Here is a 20,752-nt window from a genome sequence, read left to right as displayed (position 1 = left end):
CAGGAGATGCACGGAGCCAGGACAGCCCAGGTCTGATCGACTCCTGGGGAGAGTGTGTGCTCTACCCTGGGGCCTGCGTAGACTCAGGATATGCTGATTTGGGGTCTGGCTGCCAAGTTAACAGCATGTGTGGTATGGAACTGTGCAGGTTCAGAGATTCTCAGGAAGCAGTGCCTCATGGCGAACAGTGCCAGGCAGGACCACTCCTCCCAACGGGAGCTTCCCAGGGCATGGCCACAGGCCTCCTTTCTTTTCTACCTTCACTTCCCTCTTCGGGGATCATAGTCTCAAGGATTTAAATTCCATCTGGATGTTGATGACACCCAGGCTTTGATCTGTAGCACAGATGCTCCCTGACACCCAGCTCACCTGCTCTCTATGTCTACCTGAAACTCAAGAGCAAGACCAAGTTCCTTTACTTCCCTCCCCCAGGTTACTCCACCACTTCTCCAGGGAACTTGCAAAGATCATAGATGTGCCCTCTGTGCTTCCAGTTGTTTGGGACAAAAATGTTGGAATCAATCTTTACTCTCTCTCTCTCTCTCTCTCTCTCTCACACACACACACACACACACACACACACACACACACACACACACACACACAGTTGGTTAGCAAATCCCTGCCACCAGTACCTTCAAAACATTCAGGCCCTGGCCCAGTGGCTCATGCCTGTGATCCTAGCACTTTGGGAGGTTGAGGCAGGCAGATCACTTGAGGTCAGGAGGTTGAGACCAACCTGGCAAACATGGTAAAAACCCATCTCCACTAAAAATACAAAAATCAGATGGGTGTGGTGGTGCATGCCTGTAATCCCAGCTACTCCGGAGCCTGAGGCATGAGAATTGCTTGAACCCTAGGTGGTAGAGGTTGCATTGAGCCAAAATTATGCCACTGCACTCCAGCCAGAAAGACAGAGCCAGACTCTGTCTAAAAAATAAAACAACAACAACAACAACAACAAATTGAGTGTCTGCTGCTTCTCACTGCCTGCACTGTAATCATCCCCACCCAAACCCACGTGGCTTCTTACCTGGATGCTACGGCACCCTCCACTCCAGTGCTCTGCTCTGCCCCTCTATCTCTTTCCCTTAACAGCCTCCCTTTCCTAATCCCACCAGCATGCTTATCACTTTCCCCGTCTTCTCTAGAGCATCGGCCTCATCTCCCATCAGCCCCAACTCGCTGTGCGGTGGGCACACTCCTGCTCACTCTGCCTGGGCACCTTTGCACCTGCGTCCTCTACCTGGACCTCTCCACTCCAGATAACTGTGTGGCTCACCTCCACTTCCTCCAGTTCTTTACTGTAGCGTCACAGCATCTCTGAGGCTTGTGCTGACCCCCAATCTAGAGTGATGGCTCCCCTCCTTTCTTTTCTGCCTTCTTTCTTTGCACGAATCACTAGCTACTATGCTACTAATTGTATTTATTAATTCTCTCATTTTTTTCTCTCTTCCACAGGAATATGATCTCCATGATAACAAATTTGTTTTCTTTTTTTAAGATGGATTTTTGCTCTTGTTGCCAAGGCTAGAGTGCAGTGGCATGACCTTGACTCACCACAACCTCCACCTCCTGGGTTCAAGTGATTCTTCTGCCTCAGCCTCCCGAGTAGCTGGAATTACAGGCATGTGCCATCACACGCGGCTAATTTGTATTTTTAGTAGAGATGGGGTTTCACCATGTTGGTCAGGCTGGTCTCAAACTCCTAGCTCAGCTGATCCACCTGCCTTAGCCTCCCAAAGTGCTGGGATTGCAGGTGTGAGCCACCACTTCCGGCAGACAGATTATTTTATTTGTTTCTGGGGCCGCTGTATCCCCCAATGCCTAGAAAAGCACCCAGTGTGTTGTAGGTGTGGGATGAACAAATGGAGGGACAGGTTCTCTCATCATAGCCCTAGTCTAAATCCTGAGGTCCCCCTTCCACACATGCAGCCTGCACTCAGGGACCCAAGATTACTTAGAGTCAGCCATATAAGGTCGGCTCTTCTAGTGAGATTCCTGCCAACGCCATTGGAATGCATGAGGAAATACCCAAATTAAGCATTTGTAGGAGGACTGTAGTTTAGAGCCTCATCACTTGAAAATACAAGCTTCGAGATTCATTTGGAAAGCAAACTTGGAGCAGATGATGAAATGCATTTCTTGAATTAGTTACATGACTCACTGCCTGTGGTTTCATTATCCGTGTTAGGGTCAACGCCATGGTAAGCTCCTCGCGCTTGCTGGCTGACTGGTGTTAGTGATTGACAGACAAACTCAGATAATAAATCAGCTGTTTTCCCTATGCAACTGACTTCTGTTGCAATCCTGAAATGTGTGGCTTTCTGAATCAGTGCTACGCTAGTAGCTCATGTAGCAACCCTCATCTATTTCAAATGGGTTTATTAAAAATAATTTTAAAAAAGTTAAGTAGATTTAACAGCTTAGAAAACATAGGGCAAGGAACAATATTAACATTTGTCAATATTTTTTATATTGGTTCTGAGAATGCATTTCTTAGGCTGACAAGAAGGACCCTGATAATTATATTCAAATATATCCAATATGAAACCATGTTTTCAATAATAAAAGCGTGGCCTATGGCAAATTTATAACAACATATGTAGATGGATGTTAAAAAGGTGGTTGATTTGTAAAATAGCTTTTCAACTGTTTACCCAAATGGCCAGGTGTTTCATATTAACCAAATCAAGCACCTTTAATTGACATTAATAATGAAAATCTTCAGTCTCTGGATCATTATAAAAGCCAGGAATACATTTTTAGCCAGTGAAGCTCTTAAAACTTTAAAAATCCTGTAGTTTAATTTGGGAGGCTTTGTTTCTCCCAGCATCTTTATAACAGAAAATCTGACCACTAAAACTAACAGTCATCTGTGCTAATATATTTGCATAAATAATTAAAATTCCACAGCAGAATAGGCAACAAAATGTATTACTACCATAAACTTACAATGGAAGAACATCACTTTAATTAAAAACCACAAAGGCACCACTATAAACAATCCATTTATGTTTCAAGCTCTGTGTTCGCTGATTTAAGAAAGAAAAAAATCTTAACTCATTAAAAACAACAACCAAAAAAAATGACCTCACCCCAAATCCTGTTATTGAGGTCAGGAACCACATTTAATTAAGATGAAGTGTTAATAATATAGTTTAGTAGATGAAGGGCTTTTCTTAATTTCCCCAGGTAGAAATGTTATTATTTGGCCTTTAACTTCTGATTAAAATTTAAAAGCTGGGAGTCAACCCAACTTAAACTCTGAAATCTGGTTTTGAAACCTGGTTTTTGAATTAGAAATCCTCCTTCCTCCCAAAAAAATGGTAGGCTGCTACATATTTTTGAACCCCTATGTTTCTGAGAATGCCAGTGATGACAAGATTCGCATTTTCAAGAGAGCTGATTTTTGCCTTTACTTCCCAAGGTATTAGAAGATACAGAATAAAATGTCCCATAGCCAGTCAATGATGGTTTTTGCTTAATTTCCCATCATTTCATGATTTTCTTTGAATGTGCTCCAGTATTAGATTAAACAAGGTGTTAAAGAAAAGGACTTGATGAATCATGGGAAGACCAGCAAAAATGGAAATTGGGCATTTTAACATATCTTTTGGGGCCGAATTGTCAGTATCCTATGTTGTATTCTTTACCAGTTTGAATGCACGAATGAATTCTACTGTAGAGTTAAAAAGCATCCAGGTCCAAAAGAGGAGGAAGGAAATGACTTAAAAAAGACAGAGCCCCAAAGAAATCAGGACAAAGCAGTTGTAGTTTTCAAAGAGATGAGCATCTAATTTGGATCTGATTCAGATATTCTGTGTTCAAAGAATAGGCTCAATTTGGATCAAGGCTTTGGAAGAAGGGTTGACTGATGGATATGGCTCTTTAATGTAACTTTCATGGACTTGGAAAGTTCTGTGAGAGACCTGTACACCCTTCTAAGGTCTCCCTGCTAGGATTAGTTTCCCTTCCTGGGATTGGTTTAAAACAAGGCCAAATGCAAATGTTTTCATGGTTGGTAGATATTAGTCAATGTTTGAAGATTAAAAGAAAACAAAAACCTATGGCATGGTTTGGATCTGCGTCCTCACCCGAATCTCGTGTTGAAATATAATGTCCACTGTGGGAGGTGGAGGCTGGTGGGAGGTGACTGGATCATGGGAGTTAACAATATCCCTCCTTGGTGGTATCTTTGAGATTGTGAGTTCTTGTGAGATCTGGTTGTTTAAAAGTGTGCAGCACCTCTCCACCTGCTCTGGACATGTGAGGTGCTGGCTCCCCGTATGCCTTCTGCCGTGATTGTAACTTTCCTGAGGTCTCCCCAAAGGCTGAGTGGATGCTGCCATACTTCCTGTACAGCCTGCAGAACCATGAGACAATTAAATAATTTTCTTTATAAATTATTCAGTCTCAGGCGTTGCTGTTCATCAATTTGAGAATAAACTAATATAAGCTATGTCTACACTTTTTTTGTTTTCCTAGACAGAATCTCACTCTGTCACCCAGGTTGGAGGGAGGTGGCATGATCTCAGCTCACTTCAACCTCCACCTCCTGGGTTCAAGTGATTCTCCTGCCTCAGCCTCTCGAGTAGCTGGGACTACAGGCAAGCACCATCAGGCCTGGCTATTTTTTTTTTCTATTTTTAGTAGAGATGGGATTTCACCATGTTGGTCAGGCTGGTCTTAAACTCCTGACCTCAAATGATCTGCCCATCTCAGCCTCCTGAAGTGCTGGGATTATAGGCATGAGCCACCACATTTGGTCAACGTATGTCTACTTAATGCACAAAAATGTTTGCATACAGTCACCCCCAAGCCAGCCACCATTCATGCACTCTACCTGGTTACTGAGCACTGGTCACACACCAATTCTACTGCTGGGATTGGGCTGTTTTCAGACATTTGAGCCCTTAAGAATTTCTCTGTCAATGGTGGTCTCACCCCATATTGTATCAAACGTACTAAAATGTACCCACACTAAAAGTATGTTTTTCCCTATAAAATGTTTAAAATTATTTTTAGACTTTTGCTTTTGGAATTATTGTGCTATAAGAAATAGTCTATTAATAATCACTTATAATGTTTCTGTCATTCTTGCCAGGTGAGTTACAAATACTTTGCGAACATAAAGACACTTTTGCAAATATTACATTTGACCTGCTAAAGTTGTCACAATGCTGTGGGCAGTTGATATTTATTAATTTCAATTTTTCTGTTTTCTTTTTGAATTTTGGAGGCAATAGATTATATAGTCAGGTCCCTGACATTTTTGCAGGCACTTGGAAAGTCTGAAGGTCTTAGTCCTGTGCCTAAAGTGCTTAATTAACTAAATGATACTGAGAACGCTCTGGTGGCTCATCAGGGAAGGAGATAAAGATGATTGCTACTCTCCCTGAGCATGAAGTCTAGTGGGAAGATGGACAATTACGTCAGGGATTGAGGAAGTGTGAGGACTGGTGAAGTTATACTAAGAGATGCTCAGACAGCCTTAAGCCAACATCAGAAGTAGGTGCAGCGGTGAGGATGAAGCTCCAGTGTTCTCATTCACCACATTAAGTCAGCCTCAGTATACCTTACTTGTGTGCTTTCCTCCTTTGACCACGGCTCAGGGAGGTTCTGCTCTCCTCATCAGTAAAAAGGGATACCGAGGTGTTCTCATTTACAGGGTGGTTGTGAAAATACACCAAGACTGGTAACAATGCTGTTGGTAAAGTTCTATATAAAAATATTAGGTATTTTAATCATCCTAGCAGCAATGTTATTACCATCATTCTTAAAATCCATGTCTTTTTAAATCCAATATTATTACCATCATTCTTAAAATCCAGGGGGTTGTCAAAATCTTGGCCTGGTTTGGTCTGGCACCCAATTCCCTAGAGGCAGAGACCTGTGCACAGGCAGGTGGAGAGCCGGATTTCTGGAGAATCCAGCCATCTGCTGAAAGTGAGCCAGGGATGGTGTTGGGGAAGAAGCAATTTGTACCACTCAGCTCCTTCTCCTTGGCTGGGGATCATTGGTTCTTAGTTCACAAGGAAGCAATTTATTTCATTCCTTCTTCCCTTCCTCCCTCCCTGTCTTTCCTTCTTTATAGGGACACCATCATTTGCCGCAAAAGTTTTTGCTCTTATGATTGTAAGTTCCTTGGGAGGCTATAGACAGACTATTTCTTTCACCAGTGAATACACAGCACCTAGCACAGTGTCAGGCCCACAGTGGGCTCTACATAAACACCACTCCTTGAATGAGTAATTATAATCGATATGCTCTTTGCTAGCACTAGTCTTCAGCAACATCATCATCTATTATTTTGATTAGGCAAATATCTAATATCACAGAATATTTTTTCCCTTTTAAAATTTACCCTGTAGTTATTTATTAAGTAGAAAAGTTCCATTTAAAGAGGTGTTCATGGCAGAAGCTGCTATTTACCTTACAATATCCATTCATCCTTAGCAAAGAACCTTGGTTTTAAAAACAGGGCATTTGCTACCCAGTCAAATGACCATATTTCCCATAATCCCTTGCAGCTAGCTGCAGACACGTGATCAATTCTGGCCAATAAGATTTAAATAAAAATGTGGTAGATTTCCGGAAAGTCTCCTTAAAAGATAGGGAGCATCCTTTTTCTTTCGCCATTTCCCATCCTGCTGTCTGGAATGTAGACACGAAGGTTGTAGCACTAGCAACCATAACAGACCATGAGGAAGAGGTGCCAGGCTAGACATGGTAAAATGGTGAGCAAGAAGGATGCTGTGTGGGGCCGTGTGGGTCTGCTACTGTTCCTGGACTGCAGTGCCTGCTCTAGACCTACTTTATGTGAGGAAAAAAAATCAGCTTCTGTCTGCTCTGAGCCATTGTCATTTTGAATTTTCCTGTTATATTCAGCCAGACTTAATACCCACAGATAAAATGCTTGACACATACTTGCAGGGCTCCCTGGATGAATGACCCTTTCCAAAAAAGTCTTGAGCAGTGATATGAAATTCTACATGGGTAGGAACAATATTTTTCCTCAACATGTGTCTCCTATATTCAATGTGTAGGCAGAAGTCTCTGCTGCAGAATTGTTTACTATAGATCCTGGGCAAGATGAGTTCTGTCTGAAAAATGTTTGGAATACGAATTGCTACTTCGTTGCCCTTGATCATAGAGAGAATAAAGTGAGTTCTCCCAGGCTATTCAGAAGGATTCAGCTGCGGCTGCATCCCTAAGGTAACCAAATAGGGGATCTGATGGAAGGGTTACTTCCCATGTTTCATTTCGCTGTTGAAGAAGTTTTACCATATGTAGTTATTTCCATTTCGCATAATTATCTTTGGACTACTCTATTTAACATTTTATTTTTATTTTTATTTGTGTGTGGTGGAGTCACGTTTTATTGCCCAGGCTGGAGTGCAGTGGCATGATCTCTGCTCACTGCAACCTCTGCCTCCCAGGTTTAACAGGTTCAAGCAATTCTTCTGCCTTAGCCTCTGAAGTACCTGGAATTACAGGCATACACCACCACACCCAGCTAATTTTTGTATTTTCAGTGGCGATAGCATTTTGCCACATTGGCCAGGCTGGTCCGAAACTCCTGATCTCAAGTGATCCACTCACCTTGGCTTCCCAAAGTTTTAGGATTACAGGCGTTAGCCACCATGCCCAGCCTGAGCTACTCTTTCTAACAAGTTCAGTTAGAAGATTCTCAAATTAGAGATACTAAAATGTCATCAGGATATTTTACCTGGTGCACCTGGAGGATGGTTGCTACCCTGAAAAAGAATTTTTTTTTTTTTTTGAGACGGAGTTTTGCTCTTGTTGCCTAGGCTGGAGTGCAATGGCGCTATCTAGGCTCACCGCAACCTCTGCCTCACAGGTTCAAGTGATTCTCCTCAGCCTCCTGAGTAGCTGGGATTATAGGCATGTGCCATCATGCCTGACTAATTTTGTATTTTTAGTAATTACAAACTACTAAATTTAGGAATTACAAATTTGTAATTTAATCTCCAACATGCAGATGGTGTTTCTCCATGTTGGTCAGGCTGGTTTCAAACTCCTAATCTCACATGATCTGCCTACCTTGGCCTCCCAAAATATTCGGATGACAGGCATGAGCCACTGTGCCTGGCCAGAAGCAAGTCTGACTGTCATCATACGTGGAGAGGACAGAGAGTGGGAACCTGCTCTGTTGTAGGACCTGCCTACATGTACAAGATCTTGGAGCAGAGAAGGACTTTCTAAACTGTGACACCAATTTAGAAATAATGGAAAGTATGAATTTGACTCCCTAGATATAAAAACAAAGAATTCTGTATATGACAAAAATCATTAATACACAGTCATACTTTTGCTCAAGCCAAGTATTTTGAGGGATTTATCTTCAGAATGTCAATGATGCATTAAACAATTTCACTACAAGCATGCCCACTAATGTTTTACAAAAACTGCAAACAAGTGTAAACAATGTAAATAGCCAACAACAAGGGAATAAACAGATGTGTATATCCCTGTAATGGAATAACAGCACACTATTCAGCAATGAAAAATAATGGCCATTTCTTGAGATAGAAAGCTGTTCAGCATATACTGGGAAATAAACATGGTGAGTTTTCAGAGTGGATAATGCAAGCCAAATTTGATAACGAAAAACATAATACTCACATGTGATTGAGGGAGATAGAGCAAAGCTATGAAAAAGGGATTTCCTTGTTGGACATGATGACAGATACTTTATTATCTGCCTTATTCTTACCTGTCTTTTCAAAAGTTTCTTCTAGAAACTATCTTACTTTTATAGGGTGAGAAGATAAAAGTCATTAAAAAGAAGAATTTCATCTGTCCCTAGATCACTGCTATTTGTTTTGATTTGGCTAACAGCACAATGTGAAGGGTTTTTTAAATGAGTCTTAATAACATAGGCTTTTTAGTGAGAAGATTCCCTCTGATGCCTGGACACTGCCTGTCTTTAGAGTCATAGGCTCCTTGGAGATCAAGGTTCCCTTTGCTGATCTGAGCATTCCCTGGGAAGACAAGGGGGCGTCCAGCTGTGGTCAGCAGAGGAGCAGTCGAGCCTGAGATGTGCATTTACTCACACGAGACAGGAAGAAGTGCAGGGCCTGGACTTAGCTGGAAGTGTGTTCCCACATTTTGGTGGGGTTGGGGTTGGGGAGAAGGCTTCCTATTCTGACCACGGAAGGAGCCCCCCAGGGAGGAGGCAAAAGTGGCTCTTAGGGTGGGCAGGCCTTGCCACAGGCTCTCAGGATCCTGGTCTCTCATGGCAGCTTTTAGTTTTGAGGGTCTGGTGAGAAATGTGAGATGAGTGGGGATGTGGGAGCTGAATCACAGGGAATGTCAGAAAAGACAGAGATGGCGGGGTGGAGAGAGAGAGGCTGAGAGACAGAGCAAGGAGGAGGAGTGAGGCTCGCTAGGTAGTAAAGGAAGTGACCATGTTCTCAGGATGCAGCAGCAACCACGGTGACTGTACAGCCAACGCAGTAAACCTCAGCATTTGCATGGTAACTGAACTCATTCAAACAAAGCTGACTGCAGTAGGGACTCTTCCCTCTAGAGAACATGCACATTTAATTTTACCTGTCCTCAAACTTGTTGGAATTCCCTTGAGGTGGCCGGCAAAATATTAGGGCAATAATAAGGAAAGTTATAGATTATAGTCTCAAACCTTTCGGAAGGACGAAAGGTTTTATTGGGGCAGGCAGAAGATGGTTGGTCCATTATGTTAGGGAAAAGATAGGGATGATGAGAGGTTTTCCCTGGTGAAATCTGTTTACCCCACATCCCTTTGTCTCTACTCTGTTTACTCATGTAAACCTTGTGCTGGATGATCCTCTCATGGGGAGGTCAAAGGGGAATTACCCATTAATGGGGTTTGCCCTGGGCCTCCGGAAGCTAAAGCTTTTGTCATTCCTAAAACCACACTTTTAACCATGTTAATTATCCACATGCATGTTGACTTAGAACCTCTGTTATAAAATCTTTACTGAATAAATGTATGGATGTACAGGGCATCTTGGTCAACTGGCAAGATTTCACCCTCTGAAAGTAGCCAACGACTATCCCTAGCCCACTTGAATCACAGAAATAGGTGTGAGAGTGCATTCATTCATCCATCATTGAGTCAGGGTCTGCAAGACAGATCTCGGCAGGTGATGACTAATGTTTCACAAACTGATGCTTTGCTCATCATAGTCATGAACAACACAGCCCTGGGTGGAGATTTAAGAAGCTAAAGAGACACGCAATATATGAATGAGCATGTACAGCTACCGCACTTGTGCACCCAGAAGACCACGCAGAGCATACTTCCTAGTAACGCCTCTTCCCACCTACTTATGAATAATCACGGAAGACTCCCACGAAGGGAGCCTCCCTGATGTGGGTCTTTGCTCTGTGCTGTTTCATCCTTATGAGCAGCCCACCCTGAATCCTCTCTCTCAGAGTGTACTGGCTACTCTGCACCTAACTTTCAACATATCCCTTTCTTTGCAATAAATTACTCTATGCTGCAATTCTTTTGCTGTGTGTCTCTTGCTTAAATACTTTTAAACTAAGAAGACAAGAATAGAGGTATCACATCAGCAGTCAGCAGAAGGAAGAAGAAGAAAAAGATATTAGAGACACTAAAACGTTATCAGGAGACGCCTGATTCCTGTTTTGTGGAGGAGGAGGAGAAGGAAGAGTTCTCTTTGAGGTAAGTTTCTTCTTCCAGTGCCTGCTCCCTGAAGAATCATTACAACAACGCTAACATCACCACTTGCAAGGCCTTTGCATCTGTCTGAGAAGTCTGGGAACCCAGCATAGATGATTAGATGAGAAAGCCATCTCCCACCCTGGCCCCTCTGTGCAGCCCCATTCCTCCTCTGCACACACAGCCCCCCAGGGACAGCTCTTCTCAGTATGCAGGTTCAAAGGCTGCAAATAATGAGCCTCTTTTTTCCAAAGAGCTCCTGTGACAATAGCTCAACTTGTAGGTGTTGTTATCCTGGCTTTACTCCAGGAGAGTAGAGGGGTGGAGGGGAAGAGAGGGCAGGGAGGAAAGGGTGGGTGGGAGGAGGGAGGGAGGGAAGGGGAGAAGAAAGGAAGAAGGGAGGACAGGAAAGGGGTGGGGGATCCTGCCAGTACCAGGCTAAGAAAGGATCACTTGCAGGATATGTCTGAGGAGTCAGGCCAGATAGAGAAATGTGTGCAATACACACACATGCACATGTATGCACACATTTACTTTGCTCCAAGGCTGGGAAAGGGATTAGTCCAGCCATCGCTCAGCCAGGCCAATTTGTAAATGCTAGAACTCTTAGGCATACCAGCTGCAGAGACACAGTGCAGCTCTATTTTCTGTGGGGTTCACAAGGTTGACCTTGGTGCCAGTGGCTCTCTGTTGTTCCTGGTTACTCAGCATTTGTTCCCACCTTCTGGGACAAGCCTCCTGCACTTCCTTGGGTAGCTGCCCCTGCAGGCCCTCAGAGCTGGGTGCTGGGGTCTGTGGCAGGCTTGGGCACCAGGACTCATCAGCACAATCCGCCCTGCTGCTCTACTGCTTGGTTCAGAGGGGTGTGCTCATGGCCCAACTTGGGTCTTGGGCTGGGCTGCTGATTAGGAAGGAAGATATTGCTTTCTGTTGGTAGGATCAAGGACAGATGTTGCTGGTGCCTCTCTCTTTACAGATGTGCAAATAGAGATGAGGATGGAACCAACCCAGAGGAGAGCAGAGTCAGACATGGAGAAGGAATATGGTCTGAGCACCCGAATTCCATCATGCTGGAGGAGGCCTTCATTCCCATGGACTTTTCCATTAGGTGTGCTGACCCATGTAAGTAACAAGGACCCCCCTTTGGCATAAATCGCTGTGAGTTGGGTCCTGGTTACTTGTGATGGAAGGCCACAACTGTGATGATCACACTTGCTAGAGAAACAAGAAGGTCCTCAGAACTCTGTGAATTCCAGCTTCTCCCCACGAGTCTCACCTCGAGTCAGTTCTAGGTTGCTTTCTCTGACCTCCTCCTTCTCTCGCATAGGAGTGGGATTAAGACCCTTGTCTCCCAGGGCTATTTAATAGTTACCCGACCTTTGCTCTCCACAGCTCGAATCCTGGCCTGGATGCTCCTGAATGTCTCAGCTCTCCCAGGTACCCCTCCTTCCCCAAGCTGGAATCCTGTTTCTAACTCTGTTTGCTGGGATGGTCTGCACCTGTGGCCTGCCTCCAGCAGCACGCTCCATTTGCCAGACAGGATTTTCTTCCCTCCTTCTTAGTCAGTGGCCCTCTATGCTGCGTGTCTGGGAACAGCATCCCAGTTGATCACTAATCCAGGTGCCCCGAGCAGGGAGGTGCATGACCCCAGCTCCAGCAAGGAGCCACCCTGGGAATGTGACCCCGGCTGAGCGACACTAGAACAGAAAATGGCTGGAGCTGGCTTATTCTCCCTGTGCGATCCTGAACTGCAAGCCTGTCTGTTCCTGTGACCTAGAGCCTGAAGGATGCCCTAGCTCCTGTGCTATCTCAAGCAGGTTCTTGATACTCCTCCATCATATATAATGTCCATAATGTCTTCCAGCACATTCACTCTCTCTTTGCCCAAGTCAGCAGAGCTGGTCTTCGTCAAACAACCCAGTCTGACCTTCCTCTCCCAGTGTCTATCCTATCTTAGCGGTGATGTCTAACCCTAGGTCTCAGACACCCCTCCCATTGCATTAACCCTTTCATGACTGGCAGCATCCCAAGTTGTACCAGCAATGGCAGTGTCCCAGGGTCCACAAAATCAACCTGCTTTAACTCATTTTATTGCCCGCAGGATCCCTGCCTTCACCTCCAGTTGCAGAAATACAAGATGACAGTTAAGCTCACCTGGAAACATCCTACCTTTGTCCCACTACCCTGCAGTCTGTTAAGCTACCAGTTTTCCCATCTAAGTACTTAAGGAAGTCTTTCTCTTTGATGTATAAATTGCATGTTTCCATTGTCAGATAGCAACAAAAAAAAAAAAAAAAGGAAAAAAAGAATGGCTATTTCAGATTCACATTATTATAGGATTTGGTATTATCTCACATGTTTGTCTAGTTCATCTGGCATTCAGAAAGTTTAGCTGTAAAAATAAATTCACTTCTGGGGTTGGAAAATAACTTTTGCTTCTTCTCTGCCAGCTTGCTTCAAGGTAAAGTGGTTGACTCAGACTCTGTTGCATATTTCCAGGTGTTTCAAATCAGGAAAATCAGATACTTGTTTATTGTAAGTGTGTCTAATACCTGATTATTTGTACCTCATATGAGAAGAAGATTAGATTTTGGAGGAGGAAGATTAATAACTTTCTTCTGCAGAGATGGGCGTGCATTTGGATCTACATGCTGATTTAAATTTATTGCAAAGTAACGTACCAAGGAGGATGTCTTTTATTTGTGAGCATTAGACACACCATGGGTAGATAGCGGTCATTTAATTAAATCTCATTATGAAAATGCCTTCTACCTAAACACTGGGCAGAGCTTAAGAAAAAAAGACAGAAATTTCTGAAGACATTACTATTATTATTAATTTTTGCCTGCCCCTCATCAGGCAAAACGCCATTCTCAATGGTCTATTTCCAAGCACCACGAAGTGACTTGCTCCTTCCTTCTCTGAACAGCTCAGAGTCAGCAAGCATTTAGCAGCCAAGAGGAGGATGGACTTCACAGAGTGTCCTGTTTCCGTACTGATTCCTCTGCCACCAAGCTGGGTTGCTTGAGCAAGTTACTGAGCCTCTATGAATCCGCAATACCTGCATCTGTAAATGGAGTTTGCCCAGACCCTTCTCTTAAAGCAGTGCTAATGACAAAGCAGGCAAGTTTCTGAGATGCACGAGGCCACCCAGAGTGGCTCCCTTCTCTCTGTGCTCGGGGACAGCAGACCTGGATATCATTTGGGAACATAGCACTGAAGCTACTCCCCTCCCAGGCCGGCCTCAGGTGGGAGCACTGTCCTCACCAGAAAGCCTGGCCCCCTGCAGCCATCAGCCACAACCTCCTCTCTATGACGCTTTCCTCCCACTTGCTGGGATTGTTAACAAGTTTAATTTAACGGTATCTGCTCCTGACAACCAGCTTCTATGACTGGAAAGGAAAAGCAACTCCTGCCCACCTTCCGTCTGCGGTTCCGGAACCACTCACCCACCTGATGGTTTGGTGCTGCAGGGAGTCGGGGTCTGTGGCATTCACCGTCAGCAGCACACTGCCCACAGAGATGTTCTCCTGCCTGGTCACCATCATGGGGTCTGGGTAGAAGACTGGGCCCTCGTTGACATCCAGGACGGTGATGTGGACGGTCGCTGTGGAGCTGGGGCCGTAGGAGACGTCGGGTACGAGTGGGTCTTCATTTTCTACCTTGATCAGCAGGGTGTGAAAGGCGGAAATCTCATAGTCCAATGGCTGGAAAGCAGACAGAAGGGTCTCAGGATGCACACCAGCCACAGAGGGCAGTGGTTTGCACAAACTCCCTCTGAAATTCCATGAGCAACAGTAGGCCTTCAGGGATGGAGCTGGGCTTTGGAGGCTAAGCCTGTGTAACAGGGGCGCTATCTTTAAGATGAAGAATATGAAACATGAAAATGTGCCTGAGTGGCTCACAACTGTAATCCCAGCACTTTCAGAGGCCAAAGCAAGTGGATCACCAGGTCAGGAGTTCAAGACCAGCCTGATCAAGATGGTGAAGCCCCATCTCTACTTCAAATACAAAAATTAGCCGGGCCTGGTGGCGGGCGCCTGTAATCCCAGCTACTAGAGAGGCTGAGGCAGCAAAATCACTTGAACCTGGGAGGCAGAGGTTGCAGTGAGCTGAGATTGCACCACTGCACTCCAGCCTGGCAACAGAGTGAGACTCCATCTCAAAAACAAACAAACAAACAAACAAAAACATGAAAATGTGAGATTAGGTATGGATTTTTTTTTTTTTTTTGATTAAGAAATAAATGACAACACATGACTTGAGCCTTAGTGAGCCTCCCTCTGAGATTTCTTTAGGCAACTCCCTGGCAATGCTGACGCTTAAAGCCTCCCTGCCTGGGACCTGAAACTCCACACCACTGGGCTCAGGTAAATGACACCCCAAAGCCCAAGCCTCAGTAGCTTTATAACAAGATAATCCTACCTCTGTTATCACAGTGGATCAATGGAATAGGAAAACTAAGCTTTCATGTTTCTTTTTTTTTTTTTTTTTTTACTTTTTTTCCAAATCTTATCTTGAATTGTATAAGGTTTCATCTGTAATATTTATCACTCACTTGCCATGAAGTCAAAGGGTCTCCACACACCTTAAAGTATAGCCTGGGTTCACAGTCTCTAGTAGAAAGTAATGCGGGGAAAGAACTTGAGAGTCTGAGCCATGTGGGGCTAAGCCTGTTAGCCCTGCCCCAGCTGAGGGCATTTGAAAATGTATGGGAGTATTTTCAACTGACTTGAGGGCTCCCCAGCCATTGACTGGGCAGGGGACATAACAGCAGACTTAAAGCCATGCCCAGGACAGTTACAGTCCCACACAACGGTGGATTGCCTTGCCCCAGTGTCAATGGGCAGCCCTGATGAGGACCACTCTAGGTGATTTTGCAAAGGGGGCTGATAGAATACCCACCTCCCCCAGCCACTGTGTGGACTGAACCAGAGGATGTCAGAGAAACTCCATGATAAAATTAGTAATACAATGGTGCTGCCAATGCATGTCTGTCACTCTTTTTCCCAACCACGAGAGCACAGGATAGGGTGAGAGCAGCATTTCCCAGAGTGGGGCTCTGCCAGGTATGCATGGGGAGACATTTAGGTAAGATGAGGCCATGCTGCTTATATCAAGTTGTTTTCCTAATGTTTACTGGAAAAAGTAGCTAACCCATCAGACCCACGCCATCATGGATATTCTTGCAAGAAGGACAAGACTAAATGAGTCAAGAGATTTGATTTACACCCAACTAAAAGCAAGCAAGGGCATGTAGAGGCTACCATGGACATGGGAAAATGAAAGCAGGGATGAGGACTGCTGCCGCTGGGGAAAGAGCTGACACCGAGTTGGAAATGGAATCTGGCAGGCTGGGTCAGAGTGCCTTTAGGCAAATGAAGTCACTTTCATGATAATTACAGCTGACATGTATTCAGTGCCAAGCACTCCACGCGTGGGAGAGTGCACGCGCACACACGCACACTGGTAATGCTTCCTGCTTGTAACTGGACTTCCTCTCTTCACCTAGAACAATTCCCAGCAGGGTTAGTTTTAGGATTTTAAGACTTAACCAGTGCAAAGCTCTTAGTGCTGAGTGGCTGCATGCTGGTGTTTCAGTTCAATCCCTGTTACACAGGAGTCAGTTACCATTCTGTCCTTCTTTCTATGAATCCTAATAACAGATCTCTGTCCATCCCAAGTGACGCCAGAATATGCAACCTCAGTAAAGTAAACTTCAAACCAGGGCCAGGGAGCTGCCATACTTGGAAAATGCAGCTATTCATCTCAATTAGGATTCCAGAGAGGACAGAGCTTTTGGCTTGCTGGGTTGTGTCGACACTGAGGGTGTGTCCCCTGAGCTGAAGTGAGATGCAGAGCACCCCAGTCTCCCAAGGGCCATCGCCACCCCACCAGCACTAATCACAATCCTGTCCTAGTTTGGTCTGACATCTGATTCCCCAGGGCCACAGACCTATGCACTAGCAAGAGGATGATGGGGTTTCTGGGGAATACAGCCATCTGCTGACAAGTGAGACAGTCAAGATGCTGGGAAATAAGCAATTTGTGCTGCTCCGCTCCTTTTCTTTGGCTGGGGACCACTGGCTATTTTTTCCCAAGGAAACAATTCCCTCCCTCCCTCCTTCTCTCCTTCTTTCCTGGGAACATCATTATTTGTAGCAAAAGTTCTTGCTCTTATAACTATAAGCTCCCTGGGAGGATGTAGACAGAGACCAGTTCATTCGTCAGTGAATAGATAGCACCTAGCACAGTGTCAGGACCATAGTGGGCTCTAAATAAGTATCATTGCATGAAGGAAGGAAGGAAGGAAGGAAGGAAGGAAGGAAGGAATTAACAACTGTAATTCTTGTGCTTTTCTCTAGCACTAGTCTTTTGCAACACAATTATGTGTTATTTTGATTATGCAAAACTCGAACATTATTGGACATTTTTACCTTTTAAATTCCCTACTTTTTTCTTAAATAGAAAGACAGGTGGGGGCCAAGTCCTGGCCCTGATGCATCATAACTCTGGGACCACCAGCAAGCCACTGCTTCTCCTGAAGTCTCAGCTTTCTCTTCAACAAAATCCGAATACAGGAGATTGTTGTAAAGATCAGGGGGCAGGGTGAATGCTGAATGCTCCCCATGGAGCTAGGCCTAGTGTCGATATCAGTAACAAGAAGCTGCCAAGGGGGTGAGAAAGAAGAGGGTGGTTCTGCAAGAGCTGGAAGAGTCATCGCCCCAGTCCTCAGCATGCTGAAGAACTAGTTGGAGTCTCAGGATGCTGCTGGTTTCCAGCAAGGTCCTGCCTCTCAAAAGGACCAAATTCAAGCTGTTCTGGCAAATGAGAGCCTGCTTCGTCTTTAAAACCTTCGGGCCAGAAACACCCTTAGTTGCTCTCTAAGCCTGTTCTAAAACCACCAAAAAGTTATTCTTTCAGCTGAATATAATCAACCATGCCTGTTCCCAGGCTGACACTTCCTGAACAGAATGCTGGCTTCCGAGGAACTAAGCCACAAAGGCTGTCTTAAAGGGAGGGAAGCAGAAGGGAAGAGGGGAGGCACACAACGCAAGGCTGGCCTTTGGAAGGGAGCAGGGCCGCGCTAGTGTTTATGTACAAGGTGAGGTCTAGTAACTCCAGCTGTACAATGCCCAGGGCCACACCCGCTGGAGCTGGTGACACGTGGGTCTCCCTTCCTAATCCCTTTTGAAGGCTGTAATTGGATTAAGAAGCCCTCCATGAGCTCACAGAGCACACAATCTCATTAACTTGCTTTGTCTGTTGCTGGGCCTCTGTGTCAGGGGTGGAAGGAAATTGAAAATGCTCCTGATGGAAGCTACAGAGAGGCAATTCAATTAATATTTTTTCAAGTGTCAAGAGAGGGTGTCAACCACTGTCCTGGGAAACTGAAAGCCTCGAAAAGCTGACCCACATGGGAAGGGTGGAGGACCTGGGTTTGTTGGCAGGAAGAGGGAGGATCCAGAACCAACTGAACAGCTGTTTTTAGGCCTGTGAATGGTTTGGGGAATCAAGGATGCTTTCTGGACACTTCTTTCTCTGAGGACAAAATAGAAAATAAAATGTAGGGCTGATTATAGTCAGCTGAAAAAATAACTTTCTGGTGGTTTTAGAACAGGTTTAGAAAGCAACTATGGATATTTCTGACCTGAAGGTTTTAAAGACAAAGTGGGCGCTCATTTGCCAGAGCCGCTGGGATTTGGTCCTTTTGAGAGGCAGGCCCTTGCTGGAAACCAGCAGCATCCTGAGACTCCAACTAGTTCTACCGTATGTTGGATTGCTAACTGGTTAGTGCAGACCTGCTCTTGCTTGGCTACCCAATAGCAATCGCCAGTCCCTATCTCCCTTATCCGCTGTAAAGGCCCAAAGGCCAGATATGGACTTTCTCAGCTTTCCTTGAAGTTAAGGAAGAACTTATGTCATTGGCCAATGAAACATCATGAGAAATTGGCTGGGGGACCCTTAGAAAAGATGTTTTCTTTCCCAATAAGAGGAGAGGGTCACATGAGAGCACCTTCTCCCTCCACTTGCCTGGCTGCCTCCTTGTTTTCTGGATTAGGATGCGGCAGTGGGAAGACATGATGCCTGGGGCTTTGGCAGCCACTTTATGTCCAAGAGGAAAAAGTCAAAAGTATCTGAAGCACCCACGGCCGGTTCTCTGCTACCTGGAACTGTTGGCCAATCTTGGACTGGCCTATCATTATCTAGCAACAAAAATTCTTAAATTCCTTTACTAGTTAAGCCACATTCTGCTACTTGCCACAGAAAGCATTCTTAATGGTTGCACCAATGGCTGGCACAGTGGACAGCAGCAGAGAACACGGTCTAACTGGCCTCTAGAAGGTGGTCTTGGACTCTGCCTCACATGTGCTGAGAGGCAGAGAGAGCTCAAGGCCCTTCCTACTGATCTGGGAGGAAGCCAGTGTGGGGTGAGGGAGACTCTGCATCCCATTTCCAAAGCAAAGGAAGTCCACACACTAGCAAAGCTGAAGTCAGTGAGAGCCTCAGCCTCCATGGGCCCCTATTCCCCTGGAATTTGCAGGGAGGGCAGACAAGCTTATGGAAACAGCTTCCCCTAACGCCATGCCCCTCAACAAGAGCTGTGCCCTGTGAACAACAGAACCGCCTGGCACACCTCTCCCTCATATTCTGACACAGTAGGTCTGGTGCAAGCCCAGAAATCTGCATTTTAACTAGCATTCCAGATGATTCTTATATATGCTAGCATTTGAGAGCCACTGCCTTGTGGACCAATGCAGGAATGTAGGCAGAGGAGAATGGCTCCTTCCTGCAAGTCCTGTATTTTTGTTCTTGTTGTTGTTTTGAGACAGTCTCACTTTGTCACCCAGGCTGGAGTGCAGTGGCACAATCTTGGCTCACTGCAACCTCTGCCTCCCTGGTTCAAGCAATTCTCCTGCCTCAGCCTCCCAAGTAGCTGGGATTATAGGCACATGCCACCATGCCCAGATTATTTTTGTATTTTTAAGGAGACGGGGTCTCATCATGTTGGCCAGGCTGGTCTTGAACTCCTGACCTCAAGTGGTCTGCCCACCTCAGCCTCCCAAGATGCTGGGATTACAGACATGAGCCACCGCACCCTATCAAATCCTGTTTTGTTCATATTCATTTTCCTTGAGCTATGGCAAACACATTTTGGGGAGGACTGAGCTCCAGGATTTGTGATGGAGATGTCTATTTATCCAAGTTTTATCTTCAAGTTGCAGGTTTGGAAAGTTGCCTGACAGCTTTTATAGACTCAGGACTAGCCACAGAGGACAGCCAGTGGCTATGTCATTCTATGACTTTCACAGCTTTGAAAGTGCAGCAGCCGTGGACACAGAAGGCCAGTGCCAGGCTTTCCTAATAACTTTGCCATTGCTCATGTTATTGGAGAAGAAGAATAGAGGGGGACTCAGAGGCTGAAAAGGGGCAAGGCTTGGGAGAAACTGAGACCACAGGTTTGGCTTGTTCATCCTCTAGAACCAGCCCGAAGTATGTCTGAGATCTGCCATTCTCAGTGGCCATGGGTCCAGCCCTCTGGCTGTCACGAGCTTTGTTGGGGCAGTTGCTTGTATAGCTCTTTGGGAGGATGAATGATGGCCTCCTAGTATGTCCACATCTTAATTCCTGGAGGTTGAGAATATGTGACTTTACAATAGGTCACATGGTAATTGCAGATATGATTATGTTAAAAACCTTGAGACTGGAAGTTATCCTGGATTATCCAGTGGATCCAATCGAATCACAAGGGTTCATGTAAAAGGGAGGTGAGCAGGTCAATGGAGGAAGTAGGAGATGTGATGATGGAAGCAGAGGGTCAGAGTCAGAGGGTCAGAGATTTGAAGATGCTGCACTGCTGGCTTTGACAATGGAGATGGGGCCAGGAGCCAGGGAATGCAAGTGGCCTCTAGAAGCTGGAAGAGGCAAGGAAGTGAATTCCCCCACGAATCCTCCAGAAAGCAGGCAGCCCTGCCAATCCCTTGATTTTTAGCCCAGTGAGATTCATGTTAGACTTCTTACCTTCAGATATGTAAGATAATAAATTCATGTATTTTC

General features: G+C 45.2%; 1 protein-coding gene across 3 annotated transcripts in view; it reads right to left on the bottom strand.

Moving 5' to 3' along the window:
- CDH13 (cadherin 13) overlaps window positions 1-20,752 on the bottom strand; it is a 1,241,014-nt gene that overhangs the window by 108,153 nt on the left and 1,112,109 nt on the right. For all 3 annotated transcript variants that reach the window (XM_032283885.1, XM_032283883.1, XM_032283884.1), the window contains exon 10: window positions 14,147-14,400. In XM_032283885.1, the coding sequence (XP_032139776.1) occupies window positions 14,147-14,400 (254 nt within the window). The remainder of the gene's footprint in view (window positions 1-14,146; window positions 14,401-20,752) is intronic.

The sequence above is a fragment of the Sapajus apella genome, unplaced genomic scaffold (assembly GCF_009761245.1).
Source record: "Sapajus apella isolate SASKATOON/1434 unplaced genomic scaffold, GSC_monkey_1.0 scaffold15, whole genome shotgun sequence".
NCBI classification, from domain to species: Eukaryota; Metazoa; Chordata; class Mammalia; order Primates; family Cebidae; genus Sapajus; species Sapajus apella.
The sequence above is the reverse complement of the archived record's forward strand: the minus strand, read 5'-3'. Positions and strand labels throughout refer to the sequence as shown.